This window comes from Rhipicephalus microplus, chromosome 2 (assembly GCF_043290135.1).
Source record: "Rhipicephalus microplus isolate Deutch F79 chromosome 2, USDA_Rmic, whole genome shotgun sequence".
NCBI classification, from domain to species: Eukaryota; Metazoa; Arthropoda; class Arachnida; order Ixodida; family Ixodidae; genus Rhipicephalus; species Rhipicephalus microplus.
The window spans coordinates 144,349,698-144,368,918 of NC_134701.1; the positions used below are offsets into that span (position 1 = coordinate 144,349,698).

The window sequence follows — 19,221 nt, forward strand, 5'->3', positions numbered from 1 at the left end:
ACAACCACCGCTTGTGTCATAAACGCCAAAAGGAATTCAGTACGTATTTTTAAGAAGGAAAAGCTTCTAATATGCCTAAAATTTGACCTGTTGCCGGAAAACTCGTTATTTGCATAAGCTTCGTCATGTGCTTCAAGTTGTCAATGAATTCAAGTTGCCCTCGCGCTGCCAATTGATAATAACCCGTTTATATGAATTGATAGGGCTCCCGCCCGGAAAAGGCGTTGGTCCAGGACACCATTTTATACTTCAAGGAAAATGTAGGTGCAGAAAGTCCACTGATGAATCGAGTCTTGAGCTAAACACAGATAATGCATACTTTCTAAACCTTGCCGCAGCAACAAACGCCGTAACAGGAAGGAGAGAGAGAGCTGGAACTGTCAGAGAAGCTCTCGCCAGAGAGTCCTCAACTTTATTGAATACGATTCCTATGTGTCCTGGCACCCAAATTGAATGAAGATTGCGCAAATAATGAAAAACAAGTAATCACAATAATCTTGGAATATCTGAATCTGTTGAAGATATTAGTGCTGAACACAACGACAATGAATCCGTCACTATAGCCACACAGGTTAGAGTTAAAGAAATTTGGGTGTAAGAACGGCTAAGAACTTTCCAAAAATTATTTGGGTGTAATTAGGAAGCCTAACAGAAAACGACCACTTTAGTTGTGTAGAAAAAATTCCCGCACCGGCCATTTCTTCACACTGCGAAGCATCAGTAGCTATCATAACCATTGTATCAATTATTTATATGCTCTTGAAAATTGCCATTCAGAAGATTACTAGGCATTAATTTCGCATTGTTAGGGAATATATCATCATAAAATATGGCTAATGCACTGAACCTGCCACTTATCGGCATTATATCATCAAGCCTTATCTGCAATGGGTCCAACAGCTTCTGGTAACTATCATCTGAGTGGTATGAAAGCGAGGCCATGTTAGAATAAAAACAGAGCTGTATCACTGATAAATATATCCTTCTCGTTTTATCGGTGAGTCATCGACTCCTAAGAATGTTTGAATTGTTAATCATTTGAATCTAACAGGTAAAGAAGGAATTCGCGATTGCTGATATATAACAGAGTTTGCCACAAATTTGGGTAGCACCAGGCACGAGCGAAACGCTTGGCGCTCATTGAGAACTAACAGGCGTATCTGCCATGCTGGTACGCCAGAAAATAAGGCACACCCAAACTCCAGTATAGGGCGTATTTACATCCTGTAAATCATTATTAAGGCGTCTATCCGCATGCCCTATCGACTGTTAGTAAACCTTCTGAGTAGGTCTAACGCACGTGACGCTTAAGTCACTGCATGTTCGATATGCATTCGCAAGTGGGGCTTTTCATCGTAGATGATTTCGAGGTACTTGAGTGTTTGCACTTGGGGAATGTCTGCTTGATGAAATGAGAGTGACATATTTATATTGTCTTCCGGGGAGAATGCTAGAAGTGCGCATTTCTGAACGTTAGGCATCCAACAAATGCTGTCTAGCCAAGCTTCCAAGGTAAATAAGTATCCTTGTAAAACGGTATAAAGAGATTGAATGTCTTTTGCAGATGCTATGTCATCCGCGTAACCATACATGTTCACTCTTTGATGACAAGGAATGAAGCTAAGCAACATATTAAATAATAGCGGGGACAAATCCATTCTTAGGGAACACCTCGTGTCTGTCTGAATTTTTCTCTTTGTATCCCACTCTGTACACAGTTAAACTCCCTGACCAGAAAGAACTCGGTTGTACACGCGATACAAAACCCGGGCAAGCCACTCTATCTCATCCTTTTTAGTAAAATTGGGTATTCGACACTATCGTAGGCTTCAGAGATATCTAGTTTAGGTAATGCTGCACACTGTTTCTATCGCCATGCTAGCTGGATTCTGCTCTCCAAATCAATGTGAGCACACCAGATAGACACATCTGTGCTAAAACCAATTTGACAGGAACTTAATAATTAATAACAGTAACAAATTTACTTATTTGAGCATCTAATAGTCTCTCAATTAATTTTAAAAAACTGGATAATAACGATATCGGTCGAATAGTGTCTAGAGTAAGTCCCTTGTTTTTATCTTTGAGTAGGGGTATCACTTTAGTTACCTTCCGCACAGAAAGAATCTGAGAGTGTTCTATAGAAGAATTTACGGTATCTAATGCACAATCGGAGCAACATTCAAGAAGATTTTCAGCATCTTCGCAGCGATACCGTCAGAGCCTGGTGCTGCCGCTGATAAACGTACTACAAGGGACGAGAGGGCTGACAATGATATATCTTAGGTATTTTCTAGGTTGTCTTGCCTCACTAAAGGTGAATGAATGCAGGTAGGGAATCTTCCCTCGAAATGCCAGGCAATTGCACCTAGAGAATCTTTTATTTCTTGGGTCGTATGCATTATTGATTGTGCATCTAAGGAAGGTAGATTCAAGTTGATAGACAGGAGATACCGGGAGAGTGCGCATTCATTACTTGATTTTGAAGGGCGCTCAAAATGGCGAACGTTATATGCGTCTTTTGCTTTCGTGACAGTAAGCTTAAAACTCACTGCAATAAACTCGTAGTTGTTCCAGTTAAAAGAAGACTGATTATCCATGAGTTGTTTCCTCCTTTCCGGCGTTTGTAGACCCTGAGGCAGTCGTAACTCAACCCAATATTAGCTGTGGGGTTTTTCTTTCTTGTATCTTGAACTCTGACCTCTTACGAGCAGAGTCAAGAATACTGCAAACATTCCCTGCACTGCTTGGATTTTCAACCAAGAATGTAAAAATTGCCCGCGAATTAATTTTTAACCTAATGTGATCAGTAAACAAACGAACGAGACACTGTGCATTATGCTGTGACCCATGGATATCAAATATAACGGGAACGTAGTCTCTAATCAAACCAGTGTCAACAGTTTCCCAGGACAACGCCGAAAGTTCTGGACCCGAAAACGTAAAATATAGCAGCGATCGCGACTGGCTCCGTAAAAATGTTAATGATATAGTGTTGTGAAAGGTGAAATTAATCAATGCCGCTCAGTCCCATAGACGTTTTCTATTGTGACTCGTTCTAAATTCCCATGATATAGGGTGAGAGCTGGAATCCTTAGCTAGCACAACCTTTTAACCACAGTATAGAAGAACTGAATCTAGTGACTGAGTATTTTTTACACCCAAAGTAAAATACGTAAAAACCAGAAAAAATTTGAGAGCTCCTGGAAGAGTTTGTTCTACTGCAAATATTTCACTTTCTGTAGACATTAGCTGAAAGGATAATCTTGCTTAATGACTGAACTTATGAGACAAAATAGTGAGTAAACCACCTCCTCCGAATGAACGATGTAACCAAAATGGTCGGTAATTACGCAGGCTAAAGACTTGATCTGGAGGTAACCAAGTTTCTTGTATTAAAATAGCATCTGGAAGAATCTGAGAAATTAGAACATTCAGATCAGTAGAAGCAGCAAATACGGATCGAAACTTCCACTGCAGCACTCTCGTCTTTCTTCTTGTGACAAAAGGACCGTCGAGGCTACAGCCTCTTTCAAAATGTTAGGTGTACCCTTGACCTGAGTTTGTAGTTAGTACAGGTATTGAAAACCTCTAGCGGTGACCCTTTTGGTTTCTGTGCACGCTGGTCAACATACATGCTTGCACATTTCTGTAAATCCGCATGGTAGATTTGTGAGACTAAAAGCTACCACTTTTTGCAGACAAGCTGGAACTAAGATCTTCATTCGAGGGCATCGTCTGAACACCGTTTACGTTTGAGGGAACATTTTTTTGGCTGTGACCCACTGTCGGAACACTACCCACTTGTATCAATAGCCCCATTTTTGAAGCTAATAACCTATTAAGGCATTCGGACATTGTCTCTACGTTACGTTCTATCAGTTTCGACATAGCTTTCTCGACCGATTCTGCGATCACCTTCAAACTTTTCAATTCCGTTTCCTTGTCTTCTGGTTTTGATGCCATGCATGCAGTCTTCGTGCTTTTTTTGCCATATTTACCAGCCTGCATCTAATCGCGACAAGCTGTTTACCTTGTAGAAACACTGAGCCCCATCGACAAGAAACTAAAATTATCATGGATCGGCTATTTAAAATGCACCATCTTAGCATGAGGGTCAGAAAGAGAAGTGATGTTAGGGCGATGGCAGGGTGAGGGGTAATACATGAGAAAAAGTACACAAATTAGAAGCAAAACCATAGCGTCATCTTGTCAGATGTAAAATATCTGTAAGATAAGTGAAGAAGAAGCGTTCAGGAAAGAAAACGGGAAAAGTGGGCAATGTATTCAAGTACTAAAGAAACCAAGAAAGATGTCAGTATGAAGAAAAAAACCAGGCCTCAGCGGAAGGTGCAGCACATAATAAAAGCTAGAATAGCGGCCTTTCAGAGCCCGCTCTGAAGGCATTGTCTAAACACTCATTGGGTAACTGCTGTAAGCGTACTTCCTGGGGGCCTATTGTGGCATTATTAATAATATTTTTTCTCGGTAGCGGGCCGGCATTCGCTATGCTATTTTTCGTCGTTCTTCTTAGAAACATGGTATCGTCTAAACACTTGCAAGGAAGTTTCTCCCAATTGTTGATGCAGAGCATTATGCCTGAAGTGGGTATGCGCCACAGTTGTTAGGTGATTAAGGACAAGCTTTTTTAATGGGTTAGAGCATTGAACGAACAACTTGTTACGATGTTCACATTGTGTGACGCCTGGCTGTTCTGCTGCTGTTCTGAAACGCTTAATTACTGATATTGAAACGATTCCTTTTCCAACATCAAGCCTTTCTAAGGCAAGTTTGCGAAGAAGTCCCAATCACCGACGTGGCTCAGTTGTAGAATACTGGGCTGGCACGCAGACGACATGGGTTCATGTTCTACTGTGTACTTGGTAGTACTTTTTTTGTCATTTCGTGCGGTAGTAGTTAAGGACATCAGCGGTGGCGTCGGCGTCGACAGAGAACTACGGCACCGCGCGTCACCAGAGTTCTGATCTCATAAGAGCTTTCGCTCTAATTCAAGGCTAAACAATAGGATATGACTTTGCCAGGGGGTGGCGCTTGGTGGTCAGCTCGATAGTTTACAAAGGTCCCGGAGACGTACAACTTACATTTTTTAAACATCCTTTTAGGAAATGACGCATTCATGCATTCTTGAAAACAAAGAATATTTATTGCACACAGAGCGACGCCTTTGATAAGTACCCCACTGACACAAGGAAGAAGCGAAGTGTATTAAGGTAGATAAAATTTGTTAACTTCTTGATTAGGTTATCAGTTAGTTAGCCAGCTCCCCAGTTAGTCAGTTACCTAGTTGGTGGCACACCCACAATGCCATCTGTTTTGTTACACAGTAGACTGCTGTCAAGAGTGCAAGTCGGCTGTTTGAAATGAAGAAGGATTAAGGCTGCTGGCAACGGAGGCAGGGAGGTGATTTATTTGAGGAAGTTATCTTGGGCACGTAAAATAAGGGGTGTTTAGTTTACTAGATCACCACCTGAATTTCGAAGTCGCGGTGGATGCGAGGTGGAACGTGACAAGTTAGCCAGAATAATATCCGCATTAGACCAAAACTTACACCGAAAAATTTATGAAAGATTTAGAGCCAACCCTAATTTCTCCTGCTAGGATAACTGAAGAGGTCAAAAGAATTTACTCAAGTTTACTGGCTGTACAGAAACAATTACCTACAATAAGAGATGTGAACGATTTCGAATGCATTATATCACTTTTGTAACTACACCGGAGTCAGGATTCCTAGAAGAAGGAGGCGTACTCAGTTTCAGACTTTACTAGGGTTAAATAAAGAGAAACTCTTGAGGAAATAGGACTGTGGTAGCTGAGTTTTATGATGAATGGAGAACCAGCGCTTATAAGTGGGGCTGTGCACTTTCCAAATAGGTGTTATGAACTGGTCTCCAACAGTTCTTATGAAGGGCCCGTATCATGGCGTCTCTACCTTTCTTCACCTGTCGGCAAGATGTGGCTTATTAACAAAAAAACTCGCATATCTCACGTACAGTCGGAATCAATGATATGCAAAGCATGATTCAGAAATCTTGATATATATGTCACTTTAAAATCCGCACAACATTACGAAGTGCAGATAAATGATGTCGTACATGACTTCTGTGTCATTATCATCATGTTTGGATGTGTCGTTTACTTCCTCATATATTCACGTTACGTGATACCAAATTTAGTATATGTGGAGTTAGCGAAACGACCGCAAGCACGTAATAAGCGAGGTATGTGTTCTCACATGACACGCGTGTCAGGATTATCATATTTGCACAAGTAATATATTTCACATTTCATTGACACCACGTAACACAAATTTGGTATACGTGGAGCTAGCGAAACAGCTGCGAGCGCGTCATGAAGGACCCAGTTAACTCCAAAGTAGCGTGGACGCGCGCGCACGCTGGGCACAGCATCGCTACCTTAGCAAAACGAGAGCACTCTATGTGGCGCCAGGCGCGACCAGCGTCCGTCGGCGTGGCCCGACGGCAACCGACGCGAAATGTGGCATGCTGCATTTAGGGATGAAATCATAGAGGAGCATTACTCATTGCCGATGCGCTAACCAGACAACACTGCGTCTGTCTCTTTTCATGTCGGAGAGACGCCGGACGCGCTGAAACACGCATGCGTCAGAGCAACGCAGCATGGCGTGCGCCAGCGAATATATAGCAAGCCGGCGCCTGGCGTGGCAACGCCGACGTGACGCGACGAAATGAACGCTGGTGAGCACACGCACGGCGTCTTGTCCAAATGTACTGGCGCCTTGACTGTGGCATGTAGTCATGTTCTCAGATGACAAGCATCTCAGGATTATCAAACTTGCACCAATCACATACCTTCATTATCCACTGGCGTCACGTTATAGCAAATTTGGCATATGTGAAGCGAGTGAAACGGTCGCTATCGCATCATGAGTGTGGCCAGTGTCTCTTCTATTTTCTTTCGTGCCCGGCGAATGCTCTCCTCCAGGGGTCAAGCGCGCGCTCCGCCTCCGCTTCATATTGCCATGTGGCGGCGCTGTGCGAGTAGACGACTTTTTAAGAAAAAAAATATAGTTTTTGGTTCATTAAGTATTACGGCTTGGTGGCGCTAGCAACCGCCCGATCTAAAGGGTACAGCCATATTCATTCATCCATCCATCCATCCATCCAACGGAAAGCTGACGGTGAACGGCCGCGTGCATTGCTAAGCTTCTAAATCGATGTTTACATCGAATATTTGGAGCATTCGTACTTCTCGCAGGCTTTAACAGGTAAGTATCCCAACTGCAGCCTATCTAAAGGTAGTGCCGGCACAGAAATGCGTTTGAATTATATAGTATTCGACTTTTTTTCCTGTTTTAGCCTTTCGCAACCACGTTCTCCGACTGCTGTTGCGTCATCATCATCATCAACATCATCATCATCATCATCATCATCATCAGCCTGACTACGTACATTGCAGGACAAGCGCCTCTCCCGTGTTCCGCCAGTTAACCCGGTCCTGTGCTTGCTGCTGCCAATTTATACCCCCAAACTTCTTAATCTCATCTGCCCACCTAACCTTCTGTCTATCCCTAACCCGCTTGCCTTCTCTGGGAATCCAGTTAGTTACCCTTAACGACCAGTGGTTATCCTGTCTACGCGCTACATGCCCGGCCCATGTCCATTTCTTCTTCTTGATTTCAGCTATGATATCCTTAACCCCCGTTTGTTCCCTAATCCACTCTGTTCTCTTCTTGTCTCTTAAGGTTACACCAACCATTTTTCTTTCAATTGCTCGCTGCGTCGGCCTCAATTGAAGCTGAACCCTCTTTGTAAGTCTCCAAGTTTCTGCTCCGTAGCTAAGTACCGGTAAGATACAGCTGTTATATACTGTCACGCAGCAGAGAACGACACTGTTGTCTATAAGGAAAACAAGTTTATTGGAGCGAACCTGTGTTCCCCTAACAACTGAAAGAATACACAGGCGGCGAAGCAGCGGCCGGCAAAACGACGGGCACGCTAGTGAGCGTCGGTGTTCAAATGTCGTGGCATCGGCTGTGCGGGAATTTATATCCCTCGGCGCGAGGGTTTCTCGAATAGTCGAATTGCATCGAGAACGCCGTGATAGCGTTTGTTCGAAACGCTGTTCGTTCGGAACGCTCGAAGCGCTGTTCAATAGCGTTTGTTCGAAACGCTGTGATAGCGTTTGTTCAAAACGCTGTGAAAACAGTGATAACACAGGCCGGCGCAGCCAGGCCGAAAAAACAAAACACAAATAAACAAACCCAATGCATGGTTCGCGGCATTACCCCCCCTCTAAGAGTGCATCGACCCGATGCTAACATAAGGGACAGTCCAAACAAATTAAAATAAAAGTTCGTCATCGTCCGTAGAAAGGTTTTAAGCGAACCACATGGACGACTTCGGGCCGCGTGCGTCGTCGTGATGTACGGGAGTCACCATCGGGGATCACTTTGTACGTTAGTTCGCCAACACGTCGTAGAATCCGGTAGGGTCCAAAATAGCGTCGCAGAAGTTTCTCACTGAGTCCACGTCGTCGAATGGGAGTCCAAACCCACACACGGTCTCCAGGATGGTACTCGGTGTCTCGACGTCGAAGATTGTAGCGTCCGGCATCCACCAGTTGCTGGTTCGTTATACGAACTCGAGCGAGCTGGCGGGCCTCCTCCGCACGTTGGAGGTATCCTTGGACGTCGGCGTTGAGGTCGCCGTCTTCTACGTGTGGAAGCATGGCGTCGAGCATCGTAGTCGGCCGTCTTCCGTAGACGAGCTCGAACGGTGTCATCTGCGGGGTTTCTTGGATAGCCGTGTTGTACGCAAACGTGACGTACGGGAGGACTTCGTCCCACGTCTTATGTTCAACGTCGACGTACATAGACAGCATATCCGCGATTGTCTTATTCAGCCATTCCGTTAGTCCGTTCGTTTGGGGGTGGTACGCCGTCGTTCTTTGGTGAATTGTGTTGCTGTAGCGTAAGATTCCTTGCATGAGTTCCGCAGTAAAGGGCGTTCCGCGGTCCGTGATTAGGACCTCAGGGGCTCCATGTCGCAGCACAATTTGGTCAATAAAAAACTTTGCAACTTCTTGTGCAGTTCCCCTAGGAAGAGCGGTGGTCTCTGCGTAGCGCGTCATGTAGTCTGTCGCTACGAAAATACATTTGTTCGCGGATCGGGATGTAGGGAACGGACCCAGAAGGTCTATTCCGATCTGTTGGAAGAGCCTCGTTGGGACGGCGATCGGCTGCAGAAGTCCGGCGGGTCTCGTCGGTGGTGTTTTTCGTCGTTGGCAGTCACGGCAGCTCCGGACGTAGTAGGTGATATCGGATGTAAGGCGGGGCCAGAAGTATTTCGCCTTAATTTTTGTAATCGTGCGAGCTGTTCCGAGATGTCCGGAAGACGGGTCGTCGTGGCACGCTTCCAAAATTTCGTCACGAAGGACTGTGGGGATGACAAGTAGATAATTCGTTCTCGTTCCGGGGTTGAAATTCTTCTTCACTAAGATGGAGTTTTTGAGGCTGATTGCTGGTAAGTTGCGCTTGAACGCCCTAGGCACGGTGACGTTGCGTCCTTCGAGGTAGTCGATCATGGCGCGAAGGTCAGGGTCGGCACGCTGCTGGGCGGCTACGTCGCTCTCTGTCACAACTCCGAAGAACGCGCTGTCTTCATCGGAGTCCTGTGGTGGTGGGTCGACGGGGGCGCGGGACAGACAGTCGGCGTCGGAAAGTTTCCTGCCGGATTTGTAGAATATTGTAACGTCGAACTCTTGCAGGCGCAAGCTCCACCGCCAAAGACGGCCAGAGGGGTCCTTTAAATTGGCGAGCCAACACACCGCATGATGGTCTGTCACATCTTTAAACAGTCTACCACAGACGTATGGGCGAAATTTTGAAATGGCCCTTATGATAGCCAGGCACTATTTCTCGGAGGCAGAGTAGTTTCTCTCCTCCTTCGACAGACCACGGCTTGCATAGGCGATTACCATTTCGTAACTGCTTTGCTTTTGGACGAGGACGGCACCCACACTGATATCACTGGCGTCCGTGTGCATTTCCGTTTCGGCGTTTTCGTCGAAATGAGCAAGCACGGGCGGGTTTTGCAGGCGTTGTTGCATCTCGCAGAATGCCCTTTCTTGGTCGTTTTCCCAGCTGGAAGGGGTGCTTTCTTTCGTCAGGCGCGTGAGTGGCTCTGCAATGCGTGCGAAGTTTGCGACGAAGCGTCGGTAGTATGCGCACAGTCCGAGAAACCTTCGCACACCCTTCTTATCTTTCGGCCTTTGGAAGTTCGCAATGGCTGATGTTTTTGCCGGGTCAGGTAGGACTCCCGCGGCGTTCACGACGTGACCCAAGAACTTGCGTTTTTCGTACGCGAAATGGCACTTCTCAGGCTTCAGTGTTAACCCCGACGTACGAATGGCCTCGAGTACAGATTCCAACCTAGTGAGGTGTTCGCCGAAAGTTCGGGCGAATACGACAACGTCGTCGAGGTATACGAGGCAAGTGTGCCACTTCAGGCCTGCTAGCACAGTGTCCATGACTCTCTGAAACGTTGCGGGCGCCGTGCACAGCCCAAACGGCATTACCTTGAACTCGTATAGACCATCCAAGGTTATAAATGCAGTCTTCTTTCGGTCTCTCTCGCCCACTTCAATTTGCCAGTAGCCGGTCTTCAGATCCATGGATGAGAAGTGCCTGGCGTGGCAGAGGTGGTCGAAGGCGTCATCGATTCGTGGCAGGGGGTACACGTCCTTTTTGGTGATTTTGTTTAGTCTCCGGTAGTCAACGCAGAATCTTAAAGTGCCATCTTTTTTCTTCACGAGTACAACCAGCGCAGCCCATGGACTTTTTGATGGCTGTATTATGTCTTCGTTGAGCATGTCATCTACTTGAGTCCGGATGGCTTCGTGCTCGTGTGAAGAAACGCGGTACGGTGACTGTCTGGTAGGTCGGGCTCCATCTTCAGTTATTATTCGGTGCTTCGCCAAAGGTGTCTGACGTAACTTCGAGTTCGAGGAAAAACACTCACTGTAGCGACGGAGCAACTCCAGTAATCTGTCCTGATTTTCTTGCGACAGCGCCGGGTTCACGTCGAAAGAATGTGGCAGCCTGGAAGCGTCTGCGCGTGCGCGTTGAAAGGTGGCGACCACAATCACTTGACTCGCTTCTTGCGTTTCTTCAAGGAACGCAATCGCAGCGCCCTTGTTTAGATGCTGGTACTCCTCGGTGAAATTGGAGACCAAAACTTGGGATCTGCTTTGCTTAAACCGCGCAATGCCTCTTGCGACAGACACACCGCGGTCTAGAAGCAACCTTTGGTCAGTCTGCACGATAGCGTCGACGTCAGGAGCAGCACCTTCACAATAGATGGCGATCATCAAGCTTGTGCGGGGTGGCAGGGTGACGTGATCGTCGGCGATCCTTACAGCAGCATGGTGTCCGAGGTTCGGCTGCGGCGTCATAGAGTGATCGGAAGAAAACGTTATCGACCTGGTCTGCAGATCAATTATTGCGCCATTGTCCGTCAAAAAGTACATTCCGAGAATAACGTCGCGGGAGCAGTTAGGCAAAATGACGAACTCCGAAGGGCGCGTAGTGCCATCTATGGTGACGCGCGATGTGCACATTCCACTTGGGGTCACGAGGTGGCCTCCTGCTGTGCGTATGTGCGGACCGTCCCATCTGGTCGTAAATTTCTTTAGCTTGGACGCGAATGACCCGCTCATGACCGAGTAGTCGGCTCCCGTGTCGATGAAGGCCACTACGTCAAGGCCGTCGATGGACAACTGGACGTGGGATACCGCTTTCCTCGAATTTCGGGTGCGTCGGGGCGTCGTATCGCGGCTTGCGCGTGTTGATGGTCGGGCACTATGCGTCGTCATCGTCGTCTTCTCAGCGGCAGGCTTCGTCATTGCGGGTACGCGTCGCGCAGCGTAGTTGTCGTCGTTTTCGGGGGTCTCGTCAGGTTGTCGTCGGGTCGTCGGGATGAGGGCATGTCGTGAATCACGGTCTTGCATCGTTGCATGGTTTTCATTTTCTCGCCGTTGTGCAACTTCACCTCCAGAAGTTGCTGCTTTTAGTTCCCCCCTCGTGGGCTGGGGGACCTTCCACGGGCGAAGTCAGCATTGCTGCGACGGTTGGGAGATTGGTACGGGTAGGGCGATGGCGAACGGTTGAAACGAGATGGTCCACGGCTGGTGTTCGACAGGTGTTCTTCGATCTCAAATGGGTGATGGCTGGCTCGCGAGCGGGGTGCGTCGACGGAGAACCCACGCAAACCCAGCCTCTTGTACGGGCAGCGGCGGTAGACGTGGTCGGCCTCTCCGCAGTGGTAGCACAGCGGACGATTATCTGGCGTTCTCCACACCTCTGTCTTCCTGGGCGCCTGGTTTCGGGTTACAGGGGGTCGGGCGCGCGACATTGGGCGGCGGTACGGCGGGGCCTCTTGATAACGGGTTGGGACGGGCTGGGGTCGACGAGCAGCAGCGGAGTAGGTCATCGCTTGTGGTTCGCAAGATGCTTTCGACGGCGTGGAATTCCCCAGTGCTTGCTGAACCTCCTCGCGGACGACGTCAGTGAGGGAGGCGACTTGAGGCTGCGGCGTTGCTGGGAACAATTTCCTCAGTTCCTCACGAACAACGGCGCGGATGGTCTCCCGCAAGTCTTCCGTCGCCAATCCAGGGGTGTTCACCGGGTTCACCGAAAGGGTGTTGAGTGGTCTATCGTATTTCCGCAAACGCATATCTAAGGTCCTCTCGATCATCGAAGCCTCGGTGACGAACTCAGCGATGGTCTTAAGGGGGTTGCGGATGTGCCCAGCAAAGAGCTCTTGTTTAACTCCCCGCATCAGAAAGCGCGCCTTTTTCTCTTCTGCCATTTCGGGGTCTGGTCTCCGGAACAGCATCTTCATCTCCTCGGCGAACAGTACAACTCCTTCGTTAGGGTGTTGCGTTCGCGTCTCCAACAAAACGGCGGCTCCTTCTTTCCGCACAACCATAGCGAATGTTTTGAGGGATTAGCTCTTAAAGACAACCCAGTCGGTTAGCGAGCCTTCATGGTTCTTAAACCACGTTCGAGCTGCATCCTCCAAATAGAAGAAGACATGACGAAACGTTTCTTCGTCATCCCGCCTGTTAAAGATGCGGACGCGCTCGAGCTTCTTCAGCCACTCCTCCGGGTCTTCACCAGGAGATCCTCGGAAGCATGGGGGCTCACGAGGTTGTTGCAGTACGACGGGAGGGTTGGTAGCGCTGGTCATGGTGCCTGCGTTGATCATCGTGGTTTTTACGTCTTCTTTCCTTTTTTTTATCCGGGAGCAGTCCAAACTCTGGCTGAAGGCCTTGCTGTCGGCGGCTGACACGAGTTGGGCGTGCTTGTAGTGTTGGGCTTGCTTGTCGGCTTGGCAATGGCTTAGGGTTCATGTACCCCGCACCTCCACCAGATGTTACGCAGCAGAGGACGACACAGTTGTCTATAAGGAAAACAAGTTTATTGGAGCGAACCTGTGCTCCCCTAACAACTGAAAGAATACACAGGTGGCGAAGCAGCGGCCGGTAAAACGACGGGCACGATAGTGCGCGTCGGCGATCGAATGTGGTGGCATCGGCTGTGCGGGAATTTATATCCCTCGGCGCGAGGGTTTCTCGAATAGTCGAATTGTATCGAGAACGCCATGATAAGGTTTGTTCGAAACGATGTTCGTTCGGAACGCTCGAAGCGCTGTTCGATAGCGTTTGTTCGAAACGCTGTGATAGCGTTTGTTCGAAACGCTGTGAAAACAGTGATAGCACAGGCCGGCGCAGCCAGGCCGAGAAAACAAAACACAAATAAACAAACCCAATGCATGGTTCGCGGCAATACTATTCTCTTGAGGGATAGTGGCAATCTACCTGTCATAATTTGAGAGTGCTTGCCAATTGTGCTCTACCCCATTCTTATTTTTCTAGTTACTTCAATCTCGTGGTTCGGCTCCGCGGTTACTACCTGACTTAACTAGACATAGACTTATACAACTTGAAGTGCACTCTTACCTACCTCGAAGCGCTGCTCTTTTCCGAGGTTGTTGTACATTACTTTTGTTTTCTGCAGATTCATTCTAATACCCACCTTTTTGCTCTCCTTATCTAACTCCGTAATCACTAGTTGCAATTCGTCCTCTGAGTTATTCAGCAATGCAATGACATCGGCGAAGCGCAGGCTACTAAGGTACTCTCCATTAACTCTTATCCCTAACTGTTCCCACTCTAGGCTTCTGAAAACCTCCTGTAAGCACGCGGTAAATAGCAATTGGGAGATTGTGTCCCCCTGCCTTACACCCTTCTTGATTGGTATTCTGTTGCTTTCTTTACGAAGCACTATGGTAGCAGTTGCTCCCCTGTAGATTTTTTCCAGGATGTTTATAGATACTTTATCGACGCCCTGATTCCGCAGTGTCTGCATGACGGCTGATATTTCTACTGAATCAAACGCCTTCTCGTAATCTATGAAGGCCATGTATAGTGGTTGGTTATGTTCTGAGCATTTCTCTATTACCTGATTGATAGTATGAATGTGTTCGGTTGTTGAGTAGACTGTTAGAAATCCTGCTTGTTCCTTTGGTTGATTGAATTCTAATGTTTTCTTTACTCTGTTAGCAATTACCTTTGTAAATAGCTTGTATACTACTGAGAGTAAGCTAATCGGCCTGTAATCCTTCAAGTCCTTGTCATCTCTTTTCTTATGTATTAAGATGATGTTAGCGTTCATCCAAGACTCTGGTACTCCTCCCGTCAGGAGACACCTCGTAAACAGGGTGGCTAATTTTTCTAACACAATCTGTCCTCCATCTTTCAGCAGATATGATGTTACCTGATCCTCACCAGCAGCTTTGCCTGTTTGCATGCTCTCCAAAGCTTTTTTGACTTCTTCTATGATTACTGGTGGGGTGTCATCTGGGTTGCTGCTAGTTCATATAGTATTAAAGTCATGGTTGTTCCGGCTACTGTACTGATCTCTGTAAAACTTCTCCGCTATTTTAACTATCCTATTCATATTGGTAGTTATTTTGCCTTCTTTGTCCCTTAGTGCATACATCCGATTTTTCTCTATCACAAGTTTCCTCTTCACTGCTTTAACGCTTCCTCCATTTTTAAGAGCGTGTTCAATTCTCTCCATAATTAATATACCTTCTTACATCGGATACCTTACGCCTATTATTCAACTTCGAAAGCTCTGCCAGCTCTATTTTGTCTCTTGTACTTGAGACTTTCATGTTTTGACGCTTAATAATGAAATTCTTCGTTTCCTGGGAAAGCTTTCTAGTGTCCTGTCTAACTACCCTGCCTTAAACTTCAACTGCACACTCCGTAATCATACTCGTCAGATTATCAATAATTGAATCCATGCTAAGGCTCGTTTCCTCACTAAGAGCCGAGAACCTGTTCTGAAGCGAGACTCTGAATTCCTGTATGTTCCCTCTAAGTCCTAGCTCATTGATTGAACAGCAGCAATGGCGTAGTGCTTAGAGCATCCGCCTCGCATGCAAAAGGTCCGTAGTTTAAATCCCGGTGCCGCTCAGTTCCCAACCAGAGAAAAAATCCGCGTGGTGATGGAATGGCATTATGAGGCCTGGGGTGCGGCCTCACCAGTAACCACCGCCGGGAACGCACTTCCTCACCAGAGAAGGATTGGCCACCCTGGTGCAGTATCTGGCCACTACCTCCCACATGCATACGTCAAATAACTCACGGTCCTCAGTCCCGAGCCGCTGCGAAGCAACTGACCATGGCTGCCGTCAGATCTGCAACGCAGCAGAGGGTGCTAAGAATCTCTGGATCCGGACAGGCCGCCATTGGAACCTGAACTTGGCAACGTTTAACGCTAGAACCTTATCTAGTGAGGGAAGTCTAGCTGTACTATTCGTGAAGCTAGAGGGTGTTAAATGGGATACAATAGGGCTCAGTGAGGTTGGGAGGACAGATGAGGCCTATACGGTGCTACAGAATGGGCACGTCCTTTGCTATCGGGGCTCGGCTGACGAAAGAGAACTGGGAGTGGGGTTTCTAATTCACAGAAACATAGCTGGCAACATAGAGGAATACTATACCATTAATGAAAGGGTGGTAGGTATTGTAATTAAACTGAATAAGAGATACAAGATGAAGGTGGTACAGGCTTACGCGCCTACATGCAGCCATGACGACGCTTCAGTTGAAAGCTTCTATGAAGACGTGGAATCGGCAATGAGTAAGGTAAAAACACAGTATACAATACTGATGGAAGACTTTAATGCAAAGGTAGAGAAAAGCAGGCTGGAGACCAGGCAGTAGGAGATTATGGCATCGGTACTAGAAACGCCAGAGGAGAGCTACTATACCCGGCGACAACTTTCTGTGGCAGCACGGCCAAGGCTACTTGGGCGGAGCCTATGCACATGTGCTACTGTGCCAAGTAGTCCGACCGCTTCGACGGGAGTTTCGGTTTCGATTTCACCAGCGCATACTTTATCCTTTGTGTGTCCGGCGTTGACCCAAGTTGCGTCAAGGTAGTATATGGGTCTGGAAGAATAAACAACAAAAATGAAGCATGTCATCTGCAGCGAAGCGCGGCGAATGCAGCGAAACTCGGCTCGTGTCACAATTATTAAAAATTGCTCGCGTTTTGGCTCGCGTTTGCTCGCGTTTCGCTGCCGGTTTCGCTGCCGGTTTCGCTGCTCGCGTTTCGCTGCGTTTGCTCGCGTTTCGCTGCTTTCCCTTACTTGCGCGTAAACGTTGTACGCCACCTTCTTGGCCTGTACGGACAGCTTTTGATTTGACAACGCCTGGTACGGCTGCGCAGCTGGTGGACTCGCGGCACGCGGCGGTGTTTCCTCCGTAAGCGACGTTGACGAGCTGTAACCGGCGGATGCCATCTTTGACAGTGAGGAATGCGGTGAGGTAAAAAGGCGACGGAAGCCAAAAAACCCCCAAAAAACCTGAGAGAGCGTGAAACAAAATTTTTTCTACTGCGCAACGTTTTTATTCACTAATTAAAAAATAAATCCGCGAAAATGTAAGTGACGAATGGTAAAATCTTAGTTACGCAGAACAGTATATAAACGTTTTCGTTGAGGGACTACATGCTGTGGCGCAGTAAGACAAGCATGCTTCGGCTCCGTAGCCTTGGCTGTGCTGCCACAGAAAGTTGTCGCGGGGTATAGTATAATTCGCCGAACGAAATAATTTAGGGATCTTAAATACCTTCTACCGAAAACGAAGAAACCGCAAGTGGACATGGAGGAGCCCTAATGGCGGAAATAAGAACGAAATAGACTTTATAATGAGTGCACACCCAGGAATCGTGGAGAATGTGGAAGTGGTTGGCAAGGTACGATGCAGTGACCATAGAATAGTACGGTCTCGAATTCGCCTAGACTTCAGAAAGGAACGACAGAAACTGATACGCAAGAAGCCAATCAATGAGCTAAGACTGAAAGGGAACTTTTGCCTACCGCTGTGCAAATTAAGCGGAAAGAACAACATTGACGGGCTTTCGTTCCATAAAATATGAGCTGCCGCTGGTGTGCCGGAAAGGTGGCTTGCTGCGATCAGGTGGGACAATTGGTCACCTAGTGCAACTTCGAACTACACAAGAGTATGTAGTCGCTATTTCCAATCGGGGGACTTCATAAAAGAAAAAAACGGAGGCTCAAAAAGGCTGCAGTACCATCGGTATTTGCAGACTACCCTTGACATTTGCAGCCGAAGCTAACGACTAAACGAAGCATGGTAAGCACAATGAAAAGTAACCGTGCTGCGACTGAACAGCCAACGTGCACCAGCAGCACCACTGCCTCACGATCACTGCCATGTGTAACGCTGACACTAGGTTCCGAGGCTGATGAATTGGAGCCCATGGATGTCATAAGTACTACAACTGAAACAACGGACACTTACCCTTTACAATATCACAGCGAATGCGTGCACAAGCCGTTCAGTATTATTTTTTTCTCTGATGAACTTATTGCTATAGAGTAGCTGAGGCAGTATGAACATCAACCTTTCCACAGCAATACAATTAAAACGGAAGAGAGCAGAACATCATATTACTAGGGAAGATAGTTGTCGAAAAACAATTTTACGAGCATGACTTGACCACGCTTTCATATCAGCATAGCAGACGACGCGCGAGCGCGGCCTCGACAGCAATAGCCACGAGCACTGCAAGCTTTTAAAAAAGACTTGTAGCCAAGTGCGACAAGTGCTTCAATCTCACTCTTTACGACAGTTTACTTGATACTTGAAACAGCTCGAATCCAACCGAAAACTCCACCATGTAACAGCTGCGAATACAGACCCCGCATGCATTTCTATGAGCGATGGCGTGGCGGCAACTCTACTCGCGCAGTGGCTGAAAGCCGCACTAAGGCCAACGACCACACTTCATTGTTCTGCACTTCTTCACCCAGGCACCGAAAAATAGAGGAAGCGCTGGTGTGGCATGTAGTCATGTTGTTGCATGACACGCATGTCGTGATGGATGTGTATTTACCTATGTCATCCGTTCGCGTCACGTAATAGCGAGTTCGGTACATGGGAAGCCAGCGAAACAGCCGCGAGCGCATCATGAGCGTAGCATGCAGTCATGTTGTTACATGACACGCATCTCATGTTTATCATGTTTGCAACAGTATCATACTTTTGCCATCCATTCACGTCTCGTAATAATAGATTTGGTATAAGCGAAGCTAGCGAAACGGCCGACAGTGCATCATGAGCGTGGCATGTAGTCATGTAGTTACATGACACGCATCTCATGGTTATCATGTTTGCACCAGCCACATACCTTCGTCATCCAGTCATGTACTCTAATACCAAATTCGGTATAAGTGACGCTAGTGAAACGGTCATGAGCACATCATGAGCTTTGCATTGAGTCATGTGTTACATGACGCACATGACATGATTTTCATGTTAGGGTCCATCGCTTGTGTTCGCCATGCAATCATGCCATACTATACCACTTTTTCAACATGCAATGTGAACGAAATCACCGTAACAGCTGCAGTAGTATGAGATGTTAATCATGACATTCATGACATTTATATCATAATTTTCATGTTATCAATAGTAAAATGTGTTCTTCATACAGTCATGTTATGCCATACCAAGTTCGGTGTTGATACCAATATCTAAACGACCCGGAGAGCTGAAGTCGCAGGCAGCTGGATAGATAGATAGATAGATAGATAGATAGATAGATAGATAGATAGA

The 19,221-nt window shown here is 47.1% G+C and overlaps 1 protein-coding gene across 2 annotated transcripts in view; it reads right to left on the reverse strand.

The window, feature by feature from the left end:
* LOC119169399 (uncharacterized) overlaps window positions 1–19,221 on the reverse strand; it is a 245,478-nt gene that overhangs the window by 135,629 nt on the left and 90,628 nt on the right. The window contains exon 4 of one of the 2 annotated variants that reach the window (XM_075884081.1): window positions 16,236–16,527. The exons of the other annotated variant lie outside the window; for it this stretch is intronic. Within the exon in view, the coding sequence (XP_075740196.1) occupies window positions 16,409–16,527 (119 nt within the window). The 3' untranslated portion in view covers window positions 16,236–16,408. Of the gene's footprint in view, window positions 1–16,235; window positions 16,528–19,221 lie in introns of those variants that run through there. 2 annotated transcript variants of the gene reach the window in all.